The sequence below is a fragment of the Pongo pygmaeus genome, chromosome X (assembly GCF_028885625.2).
Source record: "Pongo pygmaeus isolate AG05252 chromosome X, NHGRI_mPonPyg2-v2.0_pri, whole genome shotgun sequence".
Classification (NCBI taxonomy): Eukaryota; Metazoa; Chordata; class Mammalia; order Primates; family Hominidae; genus Pongo; species Pongo pygmaeus.
In genome coordinates this window covers 53215774-53242564 of record NC_072396.2, presented here as the reverse complement: position 1 = coordinate 53242564, position 26791 = coordinate 53215774, and the positions used below count along the sequence as shown (strand labels likewise).

General features: G+C 43.5%; 1 protein-coding gene and 1 pseudogene across 1 annotated transcript; one reads left to right on the top strand and one right to left on the bottom strand.

Moving 5' to 3' along the window:
- Positions 1-56: 56 nt before the first annotated feature.
- Positions 57-10650, bottom strand: LOC129024460 (protein SSX3-like). The gene is made up of 8 exons (XM_054471545.1): positions 10424-10650; positions 8984-9072; positions 8425-8539; positions 7753-7848; positions 5861-5910; positions 3642-3777; positions 1147-1251; positions 57-684 (listed from the first exon to the last, which is right to left on the bottom strand). Exons 2-7 carry the CDS (start codon positions 9050-9052, stop codon positions 1151-1153), a joined length of 567 nt encoding a protein of 188 aa, XP_054327520.1. The 5' UTR covers positions 9053-9072; positions 10424-10650; the 3' UTR covers positions 57-684; positions 1147-1150.
- On the top strand, positions 9572-26489 carry LOC129024085 (ornithine aminotransferase, mitochondrial-like; annotated as a pseudogene).
- The last annotated feature ends 302 nt before the right edge of the window (positions 26490-26791 follow it).

Below are 26791 nucleotides of genomic sequence, written 5' to 3'. Positions count from 1 at the left end.
ATTCACACACGTGCACAGAGCTGTGTGCACAATAATGAGAGGAGCAAACAACTGGGGAACGTTTGCAAAAGTTTATTAACTATCAGTAACTGATACAGGGGAATTGGATGAGGGGAGTACATGCTGAACAGGAAACAGAATGAGGGGGGCTTGACCAGGACGCATGGCAATGGAGAAAAGCAGATGGGAGATGCTTATACTGGTACTTGGTGTGTGTGTGTGTTTGTGTGTGTGTGTGGTGTATGGTTTGTGTGTGTGTGGTGTGGTTTGTGTGTGTGTGTAAATGCAGAGGAAAAAATCTGAAATTAAACACTCAGAACTGCCCTCAGTAGTCACATCTGGGGAGAGAGGAGGGTAGTGCTGTTCTATGCAGAGATACCTGACAATACTTGTTTTCTGAGGTAGGTGCATGGATACACAAACCGAAATATGCACTAAGCATGTCTTGCTCATCAATGAAAACGTTAATATCTAACAGAAAGACACAGTGTAAGAAAATACAGCATAAATGCTAACATCGAACTCTTGGCACACTAAGAAAAATGACGCTCAACTTTTCACTGTTGTGAACACTTGCTTTCACTTGCTATACACCTGATGACGAGGGGTCCGCAGCCATGCCCATGTTCGTGAAAGGTCACCACGTTCTGCTTCTCATCATGGGCATGTGTCATACCCCTGAGGCTGAGGCAAGAAGAGAGAAGGAAAGTAAGTGGCAGTGAGTTCCCACCATGTGACAACTCAATCTCAACTCCTCCTGACCTGCAGACCCTGCACACTCCGATTCTGCCCTACCTCAGGACCTGGACACACTTTCCACGGTTCCTCGAAGTGAACCCTCTGTTCATGCCACAGTGACTTCCTTGCCTGGGTTATCAATTCCTAGGCTAGAGGAAGGTGTGGCCCGCATATCAGGGCTGACCTGGGGTTTGGGAACGCACAGCATCCTGGGTAGGGAGGATCCCTGGATATACAGGGCAGGGAGTAGAAAGAGCATGGGAAATCTCATCGTTCAGCCTCAATGCTGTACACTAGAAAATTTTAAGAAGGGAATGATTTGGGGAGCAAGTGACAGATGGGATACCAGTATCATAACAGAATAGCACATCTGCAGGGATGTGGGGGATGAGCCGAAGGTTCTCTTACGGAGTTACTCGTCATCTTCCTCAGGATCGCTGATCTCTTCATAAATCACCAGCTGCTTTCTCTCACGCAGTCTGTGGGTCCAGGCATGTTTCCCCCTTTTGGGTCCTATGACGGAGAATAGTTGCAAAGTGAGGGTTGGGTAGGTTGGAGAGTGTTAGGCTCTGTTTACTCAAAAAAAGGAGATGCCTCCTTCCTCCCAAGTGCCCATGGGCCTTCTTTACCCAGTTTTTCACATTCTCTGGCTTAGAAAGGCTGAGACCTTAGACCCACACCAGTATAGGCCAAATGCCAATTAAAGTTTTAGCTTCTGGCTCCTTCCCTTCTCAGGCTTAGATTCCCAACCTCTTCACTTACGGGAACATTCACCCATACCTCCTTTCATCCAGCACGTATTTTTTAAGGCCATACAGGCATACCTTGTTTTGTTGCACCTCATGCTCATACTGCTTCGCAGATGCTGCAATTTTTTTTTTGGAAATTCTCACCAATTTTACAGTTTTCCATTATTATTATATCTGTTATAGTGATCTGTGATCAGTGAGCTTTGATATTATTACTACAATTGTTTTTATTGTTTTTTAGTGTTTTAAAATAATTTCTGTTCTTTATTTTGTGGGTACACAGTAGGTGTATATTCTTATGGGGTACATGAGATGCTTTGATACAGGCATGCAATGCGTAATAATCACATCATGGAAAATAGGGTATCCATCCTCAAGCATTTATCCCTGCCTTACAAACAATCCATTTACACTCTTTTAGTTTTTTTAATGTACAAGTAAGTTATAATTGACTATAATCACCCTGCTGTAATTGTTTTAGGGGTACCATGAACTGCACCCATAGAAGTTGACAAACTTAATCGACCAATGTTGTATGTGTTCTGACTGCTCCACCGATGAGCTGTTCCGCGTCTCTCTTCCTTTTCTTGGGCCTCCCTATTTCCTGGGACACAGCAATACTGAAATGAGGATTATTAACAACCTTACAATGGCCGTTAAGTGTTCAAATGAAAGAGAGAGTCGCATGTCTCTCACTCTAAATCACAAGCTGGAAATGGCTAAGCTTAGTGAGGAATCATGCTGAAAGCCAAGACAGGCTGAAAGCTAGGCCTCTTGTACCAAACAGCCAAGCTGTGAATGCAAAGGAAAAGTTCTTGAAGGAAATAATAGTATGTAATGTAAAGGAAAAGTTCTTGAAGGAAATAATAATACTAATACTCCAGTGAACACACGAATAAGAAAGCAAAACAGCCTTACTGCTCAAATAGAGGAAGTTTGAGTGGTCAGGATAGAACATGAAACCAGCCACAACATTCCCTTAAGCCAAAGTCTAATTCAGAGCAAGACCTGAACTCTCTTCAAGTCCATGAAAGCTGAGAGAGGTGAAGAAGCTGCAGGAGAAACGTGTGAAGCTAGCAGAGGTTGGTTCATGAGGTTTAAGGAATGATGCCGTTTCCATAACATAAAAGTGCAAGGTGAAGCAGCAAACCCTGATGGAGAAGCTGCAGCAAGTTATCTGGAAGATCTAGCTAAGATCACTGATGAAGGTGGCTACACGAAACAACAGATTTTCAATGTAGATAAAATAGCCTTCTATTGGAAGGAGATGCCATCTAGGACTTTCATAGCTAAAGAGGATTGATTTCAACTTTGAAAGAAGTTCTACCGTGGGTAAAATGCTATCCAATAGCATCACATACTACAGAGAAATCCTTCATGAAAGGGAGAGCTAACCGACGTGGCAAATTTCATTGTTGCGTTCTTTTAAGAAACTGCCACAGCCACTCCAATCTTCAGCAACCACCACCTTGATCAGCCAGCAGCCATCAACACCGAGGCAAGACCCTCCACCAGCGAAAAGAGTGTGACTCACTGAAGGCTCAGAAGATTGTTAGCATTTTTAACAATGAATTATTTTAAAATTAAAGTATATACGTTTTTAGACATAACGCTATTGCACACTTAGTAGACTGCAGTATAGTGTAAACGTAATGTTTTTATGCACTGCAAAACAAAACAAAAATGTGTGTGACTCACTTTATTGCAGTGGTCTGGAACGGAACCTGCAATATCTCTGAAGTACACCTGTATTGGGTAACAGGCATCGAGCTGAGTAAGATATGATCCCAGGTAATCACAGATAGAATTGCTTGAGCACCTTTCATGTCATCAGGCCTTTCATGTCATCATCTAGATTAAGTTTAATGCCTCCAAACAATTTATGAACTATGATTCTTTATTTCCATCTTATGGACTAAGAATCTGGAGCTGAGAAAATATGAAAGACTTGCCCCAAGACACGTGGTTTTTTCTATGGGTGACAAATCAAGTCTGTCTCTGGAAGTCATGTCTAACATCTCATCTGGAGCTGGGCGAGCTCCTCAGCCCAGCCTGGACCCAGGGTTATCTGGGATCAATGCCACACACCCAGTCCACACACGTGAACATCGCCAGGGGAGCCAGAGGGATTGTTCCTGACTTGCTTCCTCTTACCAGATATCGTGTTAATCTTCCCAGAGGTAGTTGGGTTTCCCGGGGAGCACAGCTGTTTCCCATCGTTTTGTGGGCCAGAGGCTTCTGGCACTTCCTTCGAAACATTTCCTTCCTCTGCTGGCTTCTTGGGCATGATCTTTATAATGTGAAGGTCACAGATAAATAGTATCAGTGACATTTCTATAGTGCTTTAGAGCTTACAAAGGGTCTTCACATGCATTAGCTTATTCAATGTTCTCAAAAACACTGGGAGAGTTACACATGCCTAAATTAGGAGAAACCTGGGAGGGGAGGTTAGAAGGGAAAGGAATGGCCTAAGTGAATATGGTTTCCAGGGATAGAATGCTTATCTTCCCACTCTTTTAGGACTGACATTCTTGCAAACAGCAAAAATCTCCATGTAATTGAGAGTGTGACATACAGATGATTTGGAGAAGAGTAGCATTCTAAGAATTCACAAGGTCTACAAAGGGAAGATGTTCTGTAAAATACAAGGGATGCCATATAAGCTTGTAGACAGCTGCTGGGAGAGTAAATGTAAAAGCATAGGGAGGCGACAAAACACTGCTGGGAAAGATGGTGTGGGGAGATGAATACAAGGAAGGGAGAGGGAAATAAATGGTTTGCTGAAATTAATCTAGGCAGCAAACAAAGCAGTACCAGATATGACATACTACCCTACCGAGGCACCAATTCAATGTGGAATTAAGTGAGGTGGTACCCATACCAACTCTGGTTGCATTGGGATGTGTCACTGACCAACAATCTTAAGCTACTTTTTTTTTCTTTTCTTTTTCTTTTTTTTTTTTTTTTTTTTTTTTTCTGAGACGGAGTCTCGCTGTGTTGCCAGACTGGAGAGCCGTGGCATGATATCGGCTCAAGGCAACATCCGACTCCCGCGTTTAAGCGATTTTCCTTCCTTAGCCTCCAGAGTATCTGGGACTACAGGCAGGCACTACCACGCCCCACTAAGTTTTGTATTTTTAGTAGAGACGAGGTTTCACCATGTTGGGCAGGATGGTCTCGGTCTCTTGACCTCGTGATCTGCCCGCCTCAGCCTCCCAAAGTGCTGGGATTACAGTCATGAGCCACCGCGCCCGGCCCTTAAGCTACTTTTAATTCAGCTTCCTCCCTTATGAAATAGTGAACCATACATGTAAAATAGGCTACAGGAAAGTCCTCTCTGAGCTTGTAAACACTGTTTAAATGTAGTAACAATAACAATTAATACCTTTCACAATCCTTCTTTGAATTCAGTCTCCACACTGTCAACCCAACTCCCAGATCCCTTTACCCTCCAAACCAGAGTTGAATCTGCACTTGTGGGATCACTCATTCAGGGGCCTCCGAGGGATCCCCTGGGCTGGGACTGGGGCTTTCCAGATTCCCCAGGTGCAGACAAGGCACTCAAGGAGCTCACAGTAGGGAGGGGCCAACAATCAAAGCGATCCCTAAGCCATGCGAGTGGCCCCAGTAACACAGCAGAGACCAGGTAGTCCTTCCTGTTGGGAGAGTTGGTGTCTCAATGGAAGCACCAGCAGGCCCTATGGGGTGAAGCCTTAGTGAGCAACATCTGAACTTCATAAACAAATGCAAACGTGAATGAGCTTTAAATGGCTTGGAGCTCTGGATTAGACTACCACTGCCACTGCACCCCAGGAAAATTCTTTAACATCTCTGTACCCCGATAGTCTCATTTTATTATTATGTTGCTGATAACTATGATTCTTTACTTCCATTTCATGGACCAGGAATCTGGATCTCAGAGAAGTTAGATTTGCGCCAAGTTACATGGCTTTTATATGGGTGACAATTGAAGTGTGTGGCTCGATAGTATTCGGAGATAGTAATAGAAACATCGTCATAGAGGTCTTCTTTTTTTTTTTTTTAATGATGAAAAGGTCTTTAATGAGGTTTGAAATACAGTTAGAATATTACAGATAGAAAATCAATTTGAAAAATGCTGTCAGCTTAGGATTAAATAAATTAACCCATGTGAACTGCTTAAAATAGTATCTGGCATCACTATGAAAACAAAAGAAGTATTAAGGATCACAACTGTTAGTATTATCAAGCCGTTGGTGCTACATAAGTTGTTGTGATAGACATGGAGAGAAGGATGCAGTGAGGGCATTTTTGATATTCTCCCACTCTTACCAGTGTTTGCATCCGTGGAGGGACAAAGGTTCTCTGGTCCTTTAGATTTGAGAGATACTCACCTTCGGGACAATTCTCTGGAGCCTGCCGAAAGTCATCTGAGGACGTTCAACTGAAAGAGAATACATCAGAATTTTTCTTTGTTGGTAAACATTTCCAAACTCTAGAGAGACTTCTGTCGCATGAGGGCATTCTGCAGCAGAGGTTATGAGTCCACTCATTGTTGAGGAGTTATTTGAGATTTGCTTCTGAATTATGTTTAGTCATGGTCGGTGCATTTATCTGTGGCTTCAATTCAGAATTTTCCGTCTCGTGGTTTATCACATGGGGACTAAACCCCATCACAGTCTCACCTTATTCCATTACATATCTTTTACTTTTTCCCAAATAATTAAATTGATTGGTTAGGAATCTGAACTGTATCCACTCAAGATGTGCAACATCATTGTACAGTTCAAATGGGTGAATCTTATGGTATGTGAATTAAGCTGTTAAATGTGTGATGAACCATGGATGATTTGGTCCAGTGGCTCTGAAATATTTTCAGTGTAAGGACACTCCTTTAACGTCAAAAACTTGGCAGATACTCAAGCACTGGCTTTTCAGATCTCTTATAGTGATTGTGGGAGATTGTAGAATCTGGCCTGTTTAGTTGGCGAGTAATAGGTCTATTGGAGACGGTTTGGACATTCTGACCTTGTCTTATAATTATGCTGTCAGAGTAGAAGAGCAAGTAAACACATATGTCCCCTTTATATTCCTGAAATGTACAAAGATCTCTACCCAACAACCTGTCTTTTTTTCACCCTATGTTATCTCTGCTCACTGAGAAGTGGGAAAGCTCTCTGTGTGTTGGATGAGGGATCACTCTTTCAAACTCTCTTCCAAGCTCATCACGGAGAATCAGGGTTCTTTGGGAATGAGAAGACTATTTGGTTTTGATAAAATACAGAGAAACAGCGATCTTTATTGCATAATGTGTTCATCACCCTCACTCCTAAGATACCTATCCAATACCTACATGCTGTTAATGAAACAACCTCTGGAAGTTTTTGGCGGATCTACAGTTTTAGCACTTTCTTTCTTTTTTTTTTTTTCACTTGTAACATTTTCTTAACTGTCCTTTGATTCATTAACAGTGCTTAGGAAGAACAACATGTCACTTAAAAAAGAAATATTTCAAACACACAGAAAAGTATGGGGAATAATATTGAGTCCAGTCGGATCTCAACATTACCCCACAGCTATGTTAGGTCTGATCTATTTATTCAGAATATTAGAAAAACTGCAAACAGGCCGGGCGTGGTAGCTCACACTTGTAATCCCAGCACTTTGGGAGGCTGAGGCGGGTGGATCACCCGAGGTCAGGAAGTTTGAGACCAGCCTGGCCAACATGGTGAAACCCCGTCTCTACCATAAATTTAAAAATGAGCTGGGCGTGGGGGCACGTGCCTGTAACCCCAGCTACTCGGGAGGCTGAGGTAGGAGAATCACTTGAACCCAGGAGGTGAAAGTTGGAGTGAGCTGAGATTGCCTTGTTGCACTCCACCCTGGCCGAGAAGAGTGAAACTCCATCTCAAAAACAAAAACAAACAAAACACACTATCAACAAGTCACAGCTGAAGCTGTCTGTGCAGCACTCAGCAATCCCTGCCCTCCCTCCCTCCCCCACTTACAGCCAGTCACCTTAATTTGATGGCTTTTTATTCACATTCATGTTTGTATACATTTACCATTTACTTATTATCCATAAAAATATATATTCTTCTTTTGCATGTTTTAAAATTTTATATGAATGACCTCTGTAGTTAACTTTCTGCATGCAATTTTTTTTTTTTCCACTCAGCCCTGATGTGTATGAGGGAACAAATGCCTGAGGATCTTTCTCAGGTAGCTGAGCTGAAAAGCAATTGGGCTTGGGGAGACCCTTTCCAGCCCCTTCCCATCTACTCACCCTGATTCCCACGGTTAGGGTCATTATCAGAATCATTCCCCTGGAAGTCTTCGGCCCGTTTATTACGCATGAAAGGTGGGAGGGTGGCCTTGAAACCTAGAAAGAAGCAAAATGTTTATTCCTTAAGAGACAAGCTTGGGCCTGGTATGGTGGCTCACGTCTATAGTACCAACACTTTGGGAGGCTAAGGCTGGAGGATTGCTTGAGGCCAGGAATTCAAGGCTGCAGTAAGCTATGATTGCACTACTGCCCTCTAGCCTAGGTGACAGACTGAGACTGACTCAAAAAAAAAAAAAAAAAAAAAAAAAAGAAAGAAAGAAAAAGAGACAAGCCGAGAGAAGGTAGGGTGGGTATGTGTGGGGTGGGGGTAGGGGGGTTGCCGGGATGCCACAGAGACAGTTGGGCTCATCAGAACAGAAGCCTAAGGGAGAGAAACGTGCAGGATCCAGGTATAAGCTCCACTGTGGCCAGTCCCTGCCCTCAGCCCTGACAGGATACAGAAGAGCAGAACACCCAGAAGCTGCCTTGCGATTTTTCGCAAGAATGTCTTTCGTAAGGTTCCTGCACAAAAGGAAAATGTGAGGTACTTTCTGCAGCCTAAGAAGTAGCCAAAGCAGGAAAAGGGATGCTCATGTGTCCCCAGACTTGTCTGTACCTAGAACTTTCTGTTACCTAGTTTAGTCATGGCCTCATAGTTTCTCTTCATATACACATAGATGATTTTCTCCGAGGCTTTCATCTTTTCCCACTCTTCCTTAGAGAAGTATTTGGCAATATCATCAAAGGCCTACAAAAAAAAAAAAAAAAAAAAAGGAATTATGGCAGGGACTCAGCTAGGCATGTCTGCCATTCAGCTGGAGCCGCTTCCTGTGTGCTGGATCTGGGAAGTGGGGATGATAGTCCTTCCTGGTTGATGCCATGGCTAACTGATAGAACATGGGGACCTTCCCTAGCTTCACCCCTGCCACACAGTAGGGCTTCAATGATGCTGGCTGGCTCTCTTCCCACCTTCCAGAATGGACTGAGAGTCACCAAACGTAGTGCAAGGTCACAGACTTGTCTCCAGGGATGCTAGGTGATGACAGAGCGAGGGTGGGAGGCTCCCAAGGGTCCAGATCTCCCCTGAGACCCTGCTCCTTGTCTCCAGTATCTCTGTCCTCCCCTCCTCAGAAACCTGGTCACCCCACACTGTCCCCTGGGCCACTACTCTGCTCCCTCCAGGTCACCTCACCTTTTGCATCTTCTCTGGTATTTGAGCACCAACCGTGGGTCTCCTTGCAAAGGCATCGTCTCCGTTCATGGCTCCGGGAGCAGTCTGACCTGCAAGAGAAATAGCCTGAGTCTTTCCGGCCACAGCAGCTTTGATCCTGTGGAGGGAGAAATCAGTGAAGGCTGGCCACACTCAGTCACCTGGAATCAGCTGCTGCGTTTCTCCATCCGGGGCTTATCTGTCCCTGAGTAAGGATATGGGGAGAAATCAGATGAAAACAGGGAACCAGGGGTCTCTGGGAGAAGTGTTGATAGGGGATGACAGGTTTCCTATGGGCAAAGCAGCCTTGAGTCTTTGGGAGGGGGTTGGCTAGTGTTGTTAGTAGTTTCCCTGGAGCTAGGCTTACCCTGAAAGATGTACAGACCCTTGTTGGGGAGGCAGGGACATGACTGTGTAATTTTATTCAGTGGGGGCATGCTGACACCCCCACTCAATAAATAAAGGAAGGGAAGTTAGTCCCAGAGATAACATGGTCTCTTTGGTGATGGATCTGATCAGGCAGAGGGATGGGGGGTTCTGTTCTGTCGAAGAGAAATGAGCATCGCTAATATGAACGTGTTCAGAGGCTATTACTCGGTGATTTGTAAATTATTAGAAGGAAGAGAGCTAGAATTTCTGAGACTACAAGAGCCCGCCATCACTTAGAGAGAATGTGGGGCATTTCAAGATGCAGCAATCAGCCAGGCGCAGTGGCTCACGCCTGTAATCCCAGCACTTTGGGAGGCCGAGGCGGGCAGGTCGCTTGAGCCCAGGAGGTCGAGACCAGGCTGGGAAACACAGCAAAACTCCCGTCTACAAAATATACAAAAAATTAGCTGGGGTTGGTGGAGCAGGCCTGTACCATCCCAGCACTTTGGAAGGCCAAGGTGGGCGGATCGCCTTAGCCCAAGAGCTTCAGACCAGGCTCGCAAACGTAGCAAAACCATCTCTACTAAAAAAAACAAGCAAACAAAATTTAGCAGAAGCGGGGTGGTGCGCGCCTGTAGTCCCAAGGCCTAGGCGAGAGGATCACTTGAGCCCAGGAGGAAAGATTTGAGTGAGCTCTTTTTTTTTTTTTTTTTTTTTTTCAGACAGGGTCTCACTCTGTTGCCCAGTCGGGAGTGCACTGGCGTGATCGTGGCTCACCACAACCTCCGCCTCTTGGGTTCAGGCGATCCACCAGCTGTGGCTTCCAAAAGTGCAGGGATTACAAGTGTAAGCCACCGCGCCCAGCCCAAATTTCTTAAGTTACTACAGAGCTCCTAGGAAAAATCCCGTACCTGAAAAAGTTAGAAACTGACAGGAAAGATTTGAGATGGCGGCCTGCCTCATATACGCTCCTTATTAAAACTAGATAGCAAATGCACCGCGGAGGAAGGGAGGGGTAGGAAGAACGGAAAAAGAAAATCAGCATATGCTTACTCTGATTTTGGAAGAATCGAAAGAGAAAATCAGACCGTGCGTACTCGGAGTATGGAAGAATCGAAAGAGAGAGAAAGTCAGAGCATGCGTACTCTGAACTTAAAGTAGCCAATCCCAGGGGATGCTTTAGGCGGGAAAATTAGAGTCTCCACCCCCGCTTTGAGAAGGTTCTGTCCCTGGAGCCTGGACTGATAGAAGCCACATCCTCTTCGCTTGTTCCGCCTACTGTTCTGACTTCTAATTGGCCAGATGGAGTTCACTAACTGCCCTGATTGGTCCATCATCCTTGGGCAGTGACATAGCAGAATAATGTCTCCTCCTCCAGCCACACTTTGTCGCCACTGCAAAAAAGTGGGTGGTCCTCAGGAGCCGTCAGATTTTGAACTCTCTGAAGACCATTCCTGGACCTTGGGTTAAAAATCTGGATTCTAGTCTGAACTGTGGGAAGAAAAAAAATAGTCAATCTGTGATTTTTCTACTTGAAAGACACAATGTTTTCCAAACTAGCACATTTGCGGAGGTTTGCTATACTTAGTCGTGGAGTTCATTCTTCATTGGCTTCTATATCTGTTGCCACTGAAAAAACAGTCCAAGGCCCTGCAACCTCTGCTTACATTTTTGAAAGGGAATCTAAGTATGGTGCGCACAATTACCATCCTTTACCTGTAGCCCTGAAGAGAGGAAAATGCATTTACTTATGGGATGTGATTGTGGTATGGGTTACATCTGCCTTGGCCAATCCTCCCGCCTCGGTCTCGGGACTACAGGCGGGAACAACCCCACCCCCACTAATATTTTTTATTTTTTGATTTTTTTAATAGAGAAGGTTTCTCTGTGTTGGCCAGGCTGGTCTTGACGTCCTGGGCTCAAGCGATCCTCCCACCTCGGCCTCGGGACTACAGGCATTCACCACCCTGCCCACGCTTTTTTTTTTTTTTTTTTTTTTTTTAAGTAGAAACCAGGTTTTGCTATGTTGGCCAGGCTGGTCTCATCGTCCTGGGCTCAAGGGATCCTTCTGCCACGGCCTCGAGACTACAGGCATGCACCACCCTACCCACGCTTTTTTTTTTTTTTTTTTTTTTTTTAGTAGAAACCGTGTTTCCCTATGTTGGCCAGGCCGGCATCATCAAGCTCCTGGGCTCAAGGGATCCTCCCGCCTCAGGACTACAGCCATGCACCACCCTGCCCAAGCTATTTTTTTGTTTTGTTTTGTTCGTTTTAGTAGAAACCGGGTTTTGATATGTTGCCCAGGCTGGCCTCAATCTCTTAGGCTCAGATGATGCTTCCACCTCGGCCTCAGGACTATATGCGTGTGCCATTCTGCCACGCTCATTTTTATTTTTTTATTTTTTTATTATTTATTTATTTATTTATATTTATTTATTTATTTTTTTAGGAGAGGCAGGCTTTCGCTTTGTTGGCCAGGCTGGTATCAAACTCCTGGGCTCAAGCAATCCTCCCACCTTGGCCTCAAAACTACAGGAGTGAGCCACCCCGCCCACGCTATTTTTTTGTTGTTCTTGTTGTTAGCAGAAATGGGGTTTCGCTATGTTGGCCAGGCTGGCCTCGACCTCCTAGGCTCAAGCAATCATCCCGCCTGGGCCTCGGGACTACAGGCTCGCACCACCCCGCCCCCACTAATATTTTTAATTTTTCTTTTTTTTTTTCTTTTATTATTATTATTATTATTATTATTATACTTTAGGCTCTATGGTACATGTGCGCAACGTGCAGGTAAGTTACATATGTATACATGTGCCATGCTGGTGCGCTGCACCCACCAACTCGTCATCTAGCATTAGGTATATCTCCCAATGCTATCCCTCCCCCCTCCCCCCACCCCACAACAGTCCCCGAAGTGTGATGTTCCCCTTCCTGTGTCCGTGTGTTCTCATTGTTCAATTCCCACCTATGAGTGAGAATATGCGGTGTTTGGTTTTTTGTTCTTGCGATAATTTACTGAGAATGATGATTTCCAATTTCATCCATGTCCCTACAAAGGACATGAACTCATCATTTTTTATGGCTGCATAGTATTCCATGGTGTATATGTGCCACATTTTCTTAATCCAGTCTATCATTGTTGGACATTTGGGTTGGTTCCAAGTCTTTGCTATTGTGAATAATGCTGCAATAAACATACGTGTGCATGTGTCTTTATAGCAGCATGATTTATAGTCCTTTGGGTATATACCCAGTAATGGGATGGCTGGGTCAAATGGAATTTCTAGTTCTAGATCCCTGAGGAATTTTTCTATTAGAGACAGTTTCGCTATGTTGTCCAGGCTGGTCTCTACCTCCGGGACTCAAGTGATTCTCCCGCCTCGGCCTTGGGACTACAGGCATGCACCACCCTGCCTTTTGCTATGTTTCCCAGGTTGGTCTTGACCTCCTGGGCTCACTCAATGATTTGAACCCGGGAAGTGGAGGTTGCATTGAGCTGAGATCACATCACTGCACTCCAGCTTGGGCGACAGAGCAAGACTGAAAAAAAAAAAAAAAAAAAAAAAAAACCAGAAAGAAAGAGCGAGAGAGAGACCAGCTGAATCTCCGTAAGAACAGTGAGCTTTGTAGTATTTTTACTTACCCTCGTCCCATCTCAGGCTCCCAGCTTGGTTCTGTTCATTGCTGATGAAATACAGATAGGATTGGCCAGAACTGGTAGATGACTGGCTGTTGATCATGAAAATGTCGGACCTGACATAGTCTTCCTTGGAAAGGCCCTTTCTGGGGGTTGATACTCTGTGTCTGCAGTGCTGTGGGACGATGGCATAATGCTGACCATTAAGCCAGAGGAACATGGGTCCACATATGGTGGCAATCCACTAGGCTGCTGAGTGACCATCGCAGCCCTTGAGGTTTTAGAACAAGAAAATCTTGCTGAAAATGCAGAAAAAAAATGGGTATTATCTTGAGAAGTGAACCCATGAAGCTGCCTTTCGATGTTGTAACTGCCGTTAAGAGGAACAGAATTATTATTATTGTTATTATTTTGAGTCAGAGGTTCACTCTGGTTGCCCAGGATGGAGTGCAATGGTGCGATCTTGGCTCACTGCAACCTCTGCCTCCTGGGTTCTAGCGGTTCTCCTGCCTCAGCCTCCTGAGTAGCTGGGATTACAGGCACGCGCCATTATGCCTGGCTAATTTTTGTATTTTTAGTAGAGACGGGGTTTCGCCATGTTGGCCAGGCTGGTCTCAAACTCCTGACCTCAGGCGATCCACCCGCCTCAGCCTCCCAAAGTGTTGGGATTACAGGCGTGAGCCACTGTGCCCGGGAGGAAAATAATTATTAAATGCTATTGTTATTAAAGAAACCATAGACCGTAATGCTTGGGAGGTGTGTCTATGACTTTGAGATTATGGACTTCTGGCCAAGCCTACCCATGGTGACATCATCAGGTTTCACCTCTGCTGATGATCAAGGAGGATGAGATTCGAGAGTCCAGTGAGATCATTAACAAGACCATCTTGTCCTTCTGGGGGTAGCAGCTGTTTTCAGTGGTCCCTGGGAGCTGGCTGGAGACAGGTGGTCCTGTAAAAGCTCTGCTCTAAATGTAGGCACATTCCACTCCCATGCGCCTTCAAAATCTTTTTGTGTATATATGTTTTTTTTTCAGCTGATACACAATAGAACAATGTTTATGAACCTGCCATTTGCTTTGTAATGTTAAGTAAGAGAATGTAACGGCATCTATATTCAGTGAAAGTGTTTTGATGTGCATGTGTACTTTATAAGGTGAAATGCATCTGTATATACAGACAGCCTTTAAATCACATCCTTCAGTATACTTTATATATATGTTTTTATAATTTCCTTGCTGGTATAAAGGTTTTGTGTTTGAAAAAGTTATCTCTAGCGTATTACATAAAAGGCTTCACCTTATAAAGTCAAATCATTGTTTTCATTGAATTTGAGGAAGGATCAATGGTTAAGCATAAAAAAATACTAGTTTTTCTGTTTTCTTTTGTTTTTTGTTTTTGGTTTTGTTTTGAGACGGAGTCTCGCTCTGTCGCCCAGGCTGGAGTGCAGTGGCTCGATCTCCGCTCACTGCAAGCTCTGCCTCCTGGGTTCACGCCGTTCTCCTGCCTCAGCCTCCCGAGTGGCTGGGACTACAGGTGCCCACCAAAACGCCTGGCTAATTTTTTGTATTCTTAGTAGAGACGGGGTTTCATCGTGTTAGCCAGGATGGTCTCGATCTCCTGACCTCGTGATCTGCCCGCCTCGACCTCCCAAAGTGTTGGGATTACAGGTGTGAGCCACTGCGCCCGGCCTATAAAATACTAATATTAAGTAAACTTTATGTTGACCAACACCAGGATATATTCTATGGATGTCATTATTTTGAATTAAGAATTAGTGTTTAACATCTCTAAATTGTTTTGAGTGCTTGATTATAATTTGTAAAAAAAAGTTTATTTTTAATATTTCTTTACATTTTAAACAAAGCTTATGTTTCAGAAAAAAAAAAAAAAAAAAAAGAGACAGGACATGGCCGGGTGCAGTGGTTCACGCTTGTAATCCCAGCACTTTGGGAGGCCGAGGTGGGCAGATCACTTGAGGTCAGGAGTTTGAGACCAGCCTGGCCAACATGGAGAAACCCCGTCTCTACTAAAAGTACAAAAATTAGCCAGGCATGGTGGCACCCGCCTGTAGTCCCAGCTACATGGGAGGCTGAGACAGGAGGATAGCTCGAACCCGGGAGGCAGAGGTTGCAGTGAGCTCGAGAGCGTGCCACTGCACTATAGCCTAGGAGGCAGAGTGAGAAACCCTCTTGAAAAAAAAATGTACAGTACATTTTCATCACCACAATGCTATCCCTTCTGCTACTCATTTTTTAGTAATACTCTCCTCCCATCGGCCGTCCCTAATCCCTGGCAACCACAAATCTGTTTTTCGTTTCCACAATTTTGTCTTTTCTACAATGCTGTACAAGTGAAATCTTATAGTATATAATGTTTTACGGGCTTATTTCACTCAGCGTAATTCCATGGAGATTCCTCCAAGATATTGATATTTGTGTATCAATAGTTCATTGTTGTTGCTGTTGTTGTTGTTGTTGTTGTTGTTGAGACAGAGTCTCACTCTGTCACCCAGGCTAGAGTGCAGTGTCTCGGCTCACTGCAACCTCTGCCTCCCGGGTTCAAGCAATTTTCCAGCCTCAGCCTCCTGAGTAGCTGTGACTACAGGTGCGTGCCACCATGCCCGGGTAATTTTTGTATTATTAGTAAAGACGGGGTTTCAACATACTGGCAAGGCTGGTCTTGAACTCCTGACGTCATCATCTGCCCGCCTCGACCTCCCAAAGTGCTGTGATAACAGGGTGAGCCACTGTGCCCTGACAATAGTTCATTTTTATTGCTGAGTAGTATTCCAGGGGATGGATGTACCACAGTTTGATCATTCACTTATTTTAGGACATATTGATTATTTCCAGCTATTGGCTATTACAAGTAAAGCTGCTATGAACAATTATGTACAAGTTTCTGGATGGGCATACATTTTAATTTCTCTGAAGTGTAATTGTTGAATTGTATGGTCACTGCGTTGTTTAGTTTTATAAGAAACTACCAAACTGCTTTCCAGAGTGGCTGTAAGATTTTATCTTCCCAGCAGCACTTAATGAGATGTCCATTTTCTCTGCATCCTTGTCACCATTTGGTGTTGTCACTGTGTCTTTTATTTTAGCTATTGTAATAAGTGTGTAGCGATACCTCATCGTGGTGTTATTTTGCATCTAGTGAAGCAAATGAGTGTTGAACATCTTTTCGTGTGCTTATTTGCTTATTTCCTCTTCAGTGAAATGTATGTTCATATCTTTTCATGATTTTCTAATTGGATTATTTGTTTGTATTTTTTACCTTTGAGGTTTTTATTATTATTTTTTTCTTGAAGCAGAGGCTTGCTCTGTTACCCAGGCTGGAGTGCAGTGGCACGATCTTGGCTCACTCCAACCTCCGCCTCCCAGGTTCAAGTGATTCTTGTGCCTCAGCCTCCAGAGTAGCTGGGATTACAGGCACGCATCATCATGCTTGTCTAATTTTTGTATTTTTAGTAGAGATGGGTTTTTTGCCATGTTGCCCAGGCTGGTCTTGAACTCCTGGCCTCAAGGAATCTGCCCTCCATCCACCTCGACCTTTCAAAGTGCTGGGATTACAAGTGTGAGCCACCACGCTCAGCCTACTGTTGAGTTTTGAGAGTACTATACGTATCCATTACATATTCTGGATGTGAGTCCTTTCTTGGATATGTGGTTTGCAAACATTTTCTTTCAGATCGTACCCTATTTTTTCACCCTTTTAACAAGATTTCTTGCAGAGCAAAAAGTTTTAAATTGGATGAAATCTAATTTATTTTTTTCCTTATGTATTATGCTTTTTGAACCATTCACTATGCCCTAGATCTCAGACGTTTCTCCTATATTTTCTTGTAAAACTTTTTCTTTTAGTTTTGTTTGTTTGTTTGTTTGTTTGTGTTTTGAGATGCAGTCTCGCTCTGTTGCCCAGGATGGAGTGCAGTGGCAGGATCTCGGCTCACTGCAAGCTCCACCTCCCGGGTTCACGCCATTCTCCTGCCTCAGCCTCCCGAGTAGCTGGGACTACAGGCGCCTGCCACCACGCCTGGCTAACTTGTTTGTATTTTTAGTAGAGACAGGGTTTCACTGTGTTAGCCAGGATGGTCTCCATCTCCTGACCTCGTGATCCACCCACTTCGACCTCCCAAAGTGCTGGGATTACAGGGGTGAGCCACCGTGCCCAGCCTTTTTTAGTTTTATATTTTAGATTTAAATCTATGATCCCCTTGACTTACTTTTTTGTATAAAGGTATGAAGATTAGGCCTTTTTTTTTTTTTTTTTTTGGCCTATGGCTCTGCAACTGCCCCAGCACCATTTGTTAAGCAGATGATCTTTCCCTATTTTTGTCTCTTGGTAAAAAATCAGTGTGGGGCTGTTTCTAGGTTGTCTATTTTGTTACGGTGATCTATGTGTCTATTTTTCTCCCAATGGTATATAGTCTTGATTTCTGTAGCTATATAAGAAGTATTGAAATATGGTAGAGCAATTCCTCCCACCTTATTCTTCTTTTTCAAAAATTGTCTTAGCTATGTAAATATTTTTTGAGATGGAGTCTCACTTTTGTCCCCCAAGCTGGAGGGCAGTGGGGTGATCTCGGCTCACCGCAACCTCTGTCTGCTGTGTTCAAGCGGTTCTCCTGTCTCAGCTTCCCGAGTAGCTGGGATTTCAGGTGCACGCCACCACACCCGGCTAATTTTTGTATTTTTAGTAGAGACAGGGTTTCGCCATGTTGGCCAGGCTGGTCTCAAACTCCTGACCTCAAGCGATCTGCCCGTCTCAGCCTGCCAAAGTGCTGGGAATACAGGCGTGAGACACCTGGCCCAGTGTTGTCTTAGCTGTTGACAATTTGTTACAGCAGCAATCAAAAATGAATACACATAGAAATAGATTAATTAGTGAAACAAAATAAAAAGTCAAGAAACAGACTAATTTATATACAAACTTCAGCATGCATTTCCAAAGAGTGGGCAAAAGATGGGTTGTATAATAAAGGATTGTATAATAAAGGATTGTTGTCTATCCATTTGGAAAAATAAACATTAAATCCTTACTTTCAACCACATAAAATAATAAATTCTAAAAATTGAGAGACTTAAATGTGAAAACGTGAAGTCATAAAGAACTAGATGAAATTTTAGGAAAATATTACAGTGTAAGACATCTTGAGTTGGCATAGGCACTTCCTGACATTACACCAAGGCTATAAACAATGAATCTGACATATTTAAAGATGTAAAAATTAAAGTATCATCTAAGTCAAAAGACACCATAAAAAACTGTTTAAAAAGGCAAATTTTAGGCCAGGCACAGTGGCTCATGCCTGTAATCCCAGTACTTTGGGAGGCCAAGGCGGGCAGATCACGAGGTCAGCAGATCAAGACCATCCTGGCTACCACGGTGAAACCCCGTATCTACTAAAAATACAAAAAATTAGCCAGGTGTGGTGGTGGGCGCCTGTAGTCCCAGCTACTCGGGAGGCTGAGGCAGGAGAATGGTATGAACCCGGCAGGAGAATGGCGTGAACCTGGGAGGCGGAGCTTGCGGTGAGCCGAGATTGCACCACTGCACTCCATCCTGGGCAATAGAGTGAGACTCCGTCTCAAAAAAAAAAAAAAAAAAAAAAAAAAAAGGCAAATTTTGGGGAAAATGAAGCATCCCCAGTAAATTAACAGTAACCATCTCTAATATGTAACAAATAAGAGAAACTGGAACAACCAAATGAAAAAATGTGTTCAGGCATGGCACTACTTTATCGTATAGCAGAAAAGGATTACAGAATAGAACTTACGAAAGGAAAATAATAAAGGAAATGGAGAAGAGCTCCAAGAACTTTCAACGTTCATCCAATAGAAGATCCAGAGGTAGAGAATAGAAAGACTGGGACAGGCGCGGTGGCTCACGCCTGTTATTACAACACTTTGGGAGGCCAAGGCAGGCAGATTACCTGAGGTCAGGAGTTCGAGACCAGCCTGTCCAACATGGTGAAACCCCGTCTGTACTAAAAATACAAAAATTAGCCCAGTGTGGTGGTGGGCGCCTGAAATCCCAGCTACTCGGGAGGCTGAAGCAGGAGAATCACTTGAACCCAGGAAACAGATGTTGCAGTGAGCTGAGGTCCTGCCACAGCACTCCAACCTCGGTGTCAGAGCAAAACTCCATCTCAAAAATGAAAAAAAAAAACAACAATAGAAAGACTGGAGAGAAGGCACTACTTGAAGAAATAATGTTCTAGAATTTTCCCAACTGAACAAAGACATGAATCTTCAAACTGAAAAGAGCTACCTAGTTCTGAGCCTGATTAACACACATGTGCACACACACCTGCGAACGCACGAGCGCACACACACACACACCCGCTCGGGGTAAAATTTCTAGGATAAAGATAAAATCCTGAAAGGTCCCAGAGAGAAAAAGAGAAGAGAGAATGCAATGGAGAAGTTTTTCAAGGAGCTGATTTAAAATAACTTTGGGCCAGGCGCAGTGGCTCATGCCTGTAGTCCCAGCGCTTTGGGCGCCAACACCGGATGCTCGCTTGAGCTCAGGAGTTTGAGACCAGCCTGGCCAACAAGGCGAAACCCACTTCTACAAAAAATACAAGTAACCAGGTGTGGTGCCACATGCCTGTAGTCCCAGCTACTTGGGAGGCTGAGGCAGGAGAATTGCTTGAGTCCGGGAGGTGGAGATTGCAGTGAGCCGAGATTGTGCCATTGCATTCCAGCCTGGGTGACAGAGCCAGGCACTGTCTCAAAAAAACAAAACAACAACAAACAATAAAAAAGTTGAACCTAGATATCTATAAACAGCCAGGATAATCCAGAATGAGGGGAAAAATATTTCAGAAAATTCATGACGCATATACCCTTCAGAAATAATTATTGGTATACAGTCCTGTGAGAAGGGAAAACTAAATTTAGGAGGAAGGAGGTGATTTCAGTAAGCAGTGGTGAGGAGAAAAATAGTAAAATTTACTAAAAAGTGTAAACTTTAGATTGAAAAGTTTAAAAATTACAGTCTTGAACTAAAATTCCCAGTATTATAAACTTGGAAGACGGGAGCAGGGACAGGAAAGAAAAGATAAGTTCTTTGGGTGTTCAAGGAACGGATACAGATGCTAATGAATGATAGAATGCGGTGGTGCACGCCTGTAACCCGAGATACTCAGGAGGCTGGGGCAGGAGAATCACTTGAACCTGGCAGGTGGAGGTTGCATTGAGGTGAGATCACACCATTGCACTCCAGCCTGGGAAACAAGAGTGAAACTCTGGAAGACAAAAAAAAAAAAAAAAGGCCAGGCACAGTGGCTCAAGCCTGCAATCCCAGCACTTTGGGAGGCCGAGACAGGTGGATCCCTTGAGTTCAGGAGTTCGAGACCAGTCTGGCCAACAAGGTGAAACTCCATCTCTACTAAAAATACAAAAATTAGCCTGGCACAGTGTCACATGCCTGTGGTTCCAGCTACTCAAGAAGCTGAGGCAGGAGACTTGTTTGGACTCGGGAGGCAGAGGTTCAGTGAGCCAAGATCGTGCCACTGTGCTCCAACCTGGGCGACAGAGGAAGACTCTGTCTCAAATAAATAAATAAATAAATAAAAAAGTAAATAGAAAACCTATTGGATAGATTGGATATGAAAACATTAACTGCTCAAATAAATAATTCAGCGGAATAGATTGGATGTTAAAACTGATATAGTTGAAAAAGCAATTACTGAGCTGAGGAAATGCGTCTAAAGAATTCATAAAAGTAATCAGTAATGGATAGAGAAGAAGTAAATGAAAGAAAAGTTAATTAATAGAGAGGATAGAAGAATAAATGTCAAAACACATCTAATAGTAGCCTTATAAGAGGAGAATATAGTTATTAAAAGGGAGAGTGTACTTAAATAAGTAATCAATGAGAATTTCTCAGATTTAAAAAAATGACTTAAGGTTTAAAGATATTATAGTACACACACACACACACACACACAGGAAAAGTGAAATGTAAAATTGTGAAAGACAAAGAAAAAAATATTTTAAAAACGATCAGAGAGAAATAGCAGGTTACTTACAGAGGAAAAATAATTAAACTGACATCGGATCTCTCAAATACCACACTGGAAGCAAGGATACAATGGTGTAATAACTCCGAGGTGTTGAAAAAAATGATTTTTTTTTTTTTGAGACAGAATCTCGCTTTCTCACCCAGGCTGGAGTGCAGTGGCATGATCTCAGCTCACTGCAACCTCTGCTTCCTGGGTTCAAGCAAATCTCCTGCCTCAGCCTCCTGAGTAGCTGGGGCTACAGGCGCACACCACCACACCCGGCTAATTTTTGTACTTTTAGTAGAGATGGGGTCTTGCCATGTTGGCCAGGCTGGTCTGGAACTCCTGACCTCAGGTTATCTGCCTGCCTCGGCCTCCCAAAGCGCTGGGATTACAGGCGTAAGCCACTGCACCCGACGAAAGAAAGGAATTTTTATACTGGGTGGAGTAAAGACGATGTCAGCCACATGACTTCAGGAGATTGAAGACACAGGGAAATGTTAAAGCAAACAAGTATTTATTGCACTTATTAGAGACTGTAAGGAAGGGCCAGCTGCAGTGGCTCATGCCTGTAATCCCAGCACTTTGGGAGCCTGAGGCAAGAGGATTGATTGAGCCCAGGAGTTCAAGACCAGCCTGGGCAACATGGCAAAACCCCGTCTCTACAAAAAATTCAAAAATTAGATGGGCATATCAAGTTCCTGGGTCTGTAGAGAATTAAAAAAAAAAATATATATATATATATATATATATGGCTGGATTTGGTGGTGCGTACCTGTAGTCCCAGCTATTCGGGAGGCTGGGGCAGGAAGATTGCTTGGGCCCTGGAGTTTGAGGCTGCAGTGAGCTAGGATTGGGTCACTGCACTCCAGCCTGAGTTACAGAGTGAGACTTTGTCTCTGAAAATTAAAAAAAAAAAAAAAAAGATCGCAAGGACGATTTTACTCAGAGGAGGGACTACTGTGATAGTTACAGGGACCACCGCAATGGGGTCTTGCGGTGGGAGAGTGATATTGGGATCGACTTCAACTCCACCAAGGACAAGTGGGGATTTGTAGTCAAGGAGTAGGGTCGGGGTGGGGGTCAGAAGATGGGAAATTACTTGGAGGAAACCTCAGGTGCAGGGGGATTCTGGCTAAACTGACTTGACAGGATTTTTGCTGAAACAGGCTAAATGGGCAGAGTCCCTGGATGAAGGACAGAGCCTGAAGTTGAGACCTAGTCAGAAACGGGACTCAGAGGAGCCCGATTCAAGTTTGGTCAAAGGAGAGTGTCTCTGTCTGAAAGCAAAAGCAAGAAAGTCAACAGCAGTAAAATGAATGGATCACAAAGGAGAATTTTTGTGCATTGCTAAACCGGACTCTGCTTTAAACATTGTGAAAGTTGGTTATGTGAAGTGAGTCGCTCTTAGTTGTTTTTTTGTTTGTTTTGTTTTGTTTTTTGTTTGTTTGTTTTTTTTTTTTGGTTTTTTTTTGAGATGAAGTCTCTCTGTGTCACCCAGGCTGGAGTGCCGTGCGTGATCTCGGCTCACTGAAATCTCAGCTTCCTGGGCTGAAGCGATTCTCCCGCCTCAGCCTCCCCAGTAGCTGGGACTACAGCCACGTGCCACCACACCCGACTAATTTTGTATTTTTTCTAGAGACAGGGTTTTGCCGTGTTGACCAGGCTGGTCTCAAACTCCTGGCCTCAAGCCATCTGTCCGCCTTGGCCTCCCAAAGTGCTGTGATTACAGGCGTGCTCCACCGCAACCCATCCGAATTGAATCGTTTCCGACATCCACAACTATGTCAGAGTTGAGTGGCCAGGGGAAAAAGCACTCAGGGCACATTGCACCTGCCCCAAGAATTGAATTTTCCATAAGGCTGGTGGCTGAAATGGCCTGCTGCCACCCTAAGACCACTTTTACCTAGTAACTGCTGCAACAACCTGCAATGACTCTAAGGCTTGTTTTACCTATTGTCCGCACTCACCAATCAGAGCTTCCAGCTCCTGAAAGCTTCTCTGGTGCCAACGGACTTGCTTTAAAAACTATAGGTAACATTTCTGTTTCTAATAAAACTCTCAACTTTCTCTCTGTTCTTTGGACATACCAAAGACCAGCCAGTTTGGGTGTATGCCTCAGATCACAATTCTATGATTCCCAAATAAAATGTTTAGAGATTCATGGCCGGGCATGGTGGCTCACCCTGTAATCCCAGCCCTTTGGGAGGCTGAGGCCGGTGGATCGCTTGAGCCCAGGGGTTCGTGACCTGCCTGGACAACGTGGTGAAACCCTGTCACCACAAAAAAATACAAAAATTAGCTGGATGTGGTGGTGCATGCCTGTAATCCCAGCTATTCCAGAGGCTGAGTCGGGGAGGCAGAGGTTCCAGTGAGCCGAGATTGTGCCACTGCACTCCAGGGTGGGCGACAGAGTGAGACCCGGTCTTAAAACAAAAAACAAAAACAAAAACATAATATAACATCCTTAATATTGTAGTTAAAAAAAGAGATTCATCTCCATAGTCTTTGGTTTTGCTATTTGTGGTGTCAGAAATCGGGTCCGAAGCTGACTCACCTTGGAGATATCAATGACCTCTGGAACTATGGCGTGAGGTCTGCACACTTGGTCCCCTTGAGCTTTTGCTTTTCTGGTTGCCTCTTTCCCCCCGGTGAGTCTTTCTTGGATCAAACTGCCATTTGTTGGGGAGTTGAGTTCAGTTTTATCTGGGAATTTGTTAGGAAGGGTCTTTCTCTCTCTCCTGGTTATGAAACCTCCTCTTTTCTTTTCTTTTCCTTTCTTTTCTTGTCTTGTCTTTTTCATCTTGTCTTTCTCTTTTCTTCTTTTTTTGAGACAGTGTTTTGCTCTGTCACACAGGCTGCATTGCAGTGGTGTGATCTGGGCTCACTGCAACCTTCACCTCCCAGGCTCAAGTGATTCTCGTGCATCGTCCTCCCGAGTAACTGGGATTACAGGTGTGCACCATTACGCCTGGATAATTTTTGTGTTTTTTCGTAGACATGTGGTTTCACCCTGTTAGCCAGGCTGGTCTTGAAGTCCTGAGCTCAAGTGATCTGTCCGCCTCGGCCTCCCAAAGTGCTGGGATTACAGGCATGAGCCACTACACTCATCCAGAGACGGCCTGTTTGAGAGGGATTTTCTCCCTCCTGGTTATGAGGCCTGGTTACAGAGATTTTTCTGTTAGAGAAGGCTTCTCATGCTTCCTGGTAAGTTTGTACTTTATTCTCTGAATCGTTTGCATGCTTAGAGTTTAATTTGGCTTTTGTGTATTAGGCATTAAACCGAATCACCTAGATTAATTTATTGACACACAGGCTCTCAAAGTTCAAAGGCATGCCAACGTAGTTCCCTCTTTCTGGGACGCCAGCTGGTAACATGTGCCAACATTATGCAGATCACTCACGCAGTCTGTTTTCCTCAAACTGAACTAAAATAATACAGTCCAAATGGGACTCCTATCTCAGTTGGTATCTTGAGGCTCCAGAACACATTCAAGACTCAAAGGCTGCCTCACTGCAAGATACTGTCTAAAGCTAGCTGAGATTTTCTTCTCCAAAGCCTTCCCCTCTCCTTCGTTTACCTCTTCCTCTTTATCCTTCTTTAAGCAAAACTCTTTTTCCAAAACTCCTCAGCTACTCTGGCATACTGACTATTAAAATAAAGACAGTTGAAAGACATCAGATACAAATAAACTAAAATCACTGACCTTTGTAGTGTTTCTTAAAAGCAAAAGATGAAATTCCCATGTAAAAGCTCTCCTTCCTATACTAAAAGGAAAGACAACAACACTCTTATCTTCAAGGATGAGGAATTGAGACCAAGAGAACACTATAGAAAGCTTATTGGAATACCACTTATCTTTTGGGCCTCCTCACATAATTCAGTCACATTTTTACAGTTAACAATTCTTTGTCTAATTCAACATGTTGGTAACTGACTCAAACTGCTTTACCCAAAATTTGGGTCACCACCTTCATAAGATTACCTATTGAGGAGAAAAATCTTAAATAAAGTTTAGCCTTCTTCCATTTTGTCAGAAATATAATTTAGATCCAACGTCTTTTATAAATCGGTGAGTTTGTATGTTTTACTGTCCCATAATCAAAATCCTAAAATGAAAGATATCTTTGTTTATGTACGTATCTGTGTTTGGGCGTATTCATGCATATGTACATGTGTTATGTTAAATGTGTCTACATGGTAAAATCTGGAATCGCTGGCAAACAATTATTTAAAGAATCCTATTTGGATTGGCTTAAATAGGTGCTCATATAAATATACAGTAATTAACTAAAACGCATTTAGTTCATGCAACTTAATTAAGTAGTTGAAAAATAAGCTGGTTTTAAAATTGTTGGTGAAATAAAATGAGAAATGTTTTCAAAATTGTGAGCACACGTTTTTGGCTGGGTTTACTGGTTCTATATTTGTCTCTGTTGGATGTTTTAAGGTTATGAAACATAAACCTAACCTAAAAACAGAATGGTCTTTTATGTGCAATTCTTTGGTAAGTAAGACTAATTTAATATTGTGGGTGTAATAAAACAGCTGTATTTTCTGAGTTATTGGCAATATACTCATATATTTAAGGTTTTTGCTCAGGTGGATACCTGATATTTACAGGCTATAAAAATGTTTTAATAGGAAAATAACTCCAAATGACTAGCTTTATTTATTTATTTATTTATTTAGAGCAGAGTCTCCCCCTGTCGCCCAGGCTGGAGTGCAGTGGTGCTATCTCGGCTCGCTGCAGCCTCTGCCTCCCGGGTTCAAGAGATTGCCCTGTCTCAGCCTCCCAAGTAGCTGGGACTCTAGGCGTGCGCCCCCATGCCTGGATAATTTTTGTATTTTTAGTAGAGATGGGGTTTTACCTTGTTGGCCAGGCTGGTCTTGAACTCCTGACCTCAAGTGATCTGCCTTTCTTGGCCTCCCTAAGTGCTGGGATTGCAGGCGTGAGCCACCGACCCCGGCCGACTGGCTTTGTTTAATATGTCAGTTTTCATAAGTAATCTAGGTACAATTGTTAAAATGAATAAATGAGGTAACTGTGAGATACATGTTTATAAGTGAACTTTTCATGTAATTTGAAATGCTTTTTTCTCTTGCTCTTACCATATGGAGATGAAATATTAAAGTTATGTTACGTTAGATTAAGTAATAGGTACTCGCTAAATGCCGGGATCGTTTCCAACTAAGAAAACAATGGATTCACCTGCCTAGGCCTTCCAAAATGCTGGGATTGCAGGCGTGAGCCACCATATCCAGTGAGGAAAAGAAGTATTAAATGCTATTGTTATTAAAGAAACCGAAGATCGTGATGCTTGAAAGGTGATTCTAAGACTGGAGATAATGGACTTCTGGCCAAGCCAACCCATGGTGACATCATCAGCTTTGAGCCTACACTGGTGATCAAGGAGGATGAGATTCGAGAGTCCAATGAGATCATTAACAAGACCATTTTGTCGTTCTGAGGGTAGCAGCTGTTTTCAGTGGTCCCTGGGAGCCGGCTGGAGACAGGTGGTCTTGTAAAAGCTCTGCTCTAAATGTAGGCACATTCCACTCCCATGTGTCTGCAAAGCCTTTGTGTGGAATATCCATTTTTTTCAGTTGATACATAATAGAACAACGTTTATGAACCTGCCTTTTGCTTCATAACTTAAGAGAATGTAATGGCATCTATATTCAGTGAAAGTGTTTTGATGTGCATCTGTACTTTCTAAGGTAAAACATATCTATGTATACAGACAGCCTTTAAATCACGTTCTTCAGTATA

Coding starts and splice junctions, on each gene's coding strand:
- LOC129024460 (XM_054471545.1), bottom strand. CDS start 9,052: ATGAACGGAGACGATGCCTTTGCAAGGAGACCCACGGTTGGTGCTCAA. Junction 5,911..7,752: donor CCCTAACCGTGGGAATCAGG/GTGAGTAGATGG, acceptor ATTCTCTTTCAG/TTGAACGTCCTCAGATGACT. Junction 1,252..3,641: donor GAAGATTAACACGATATCTG/GTAAGAGGAAGC, acceptor TCTCCGTCATAG/GACCCAAAAGGGGGAAACAT.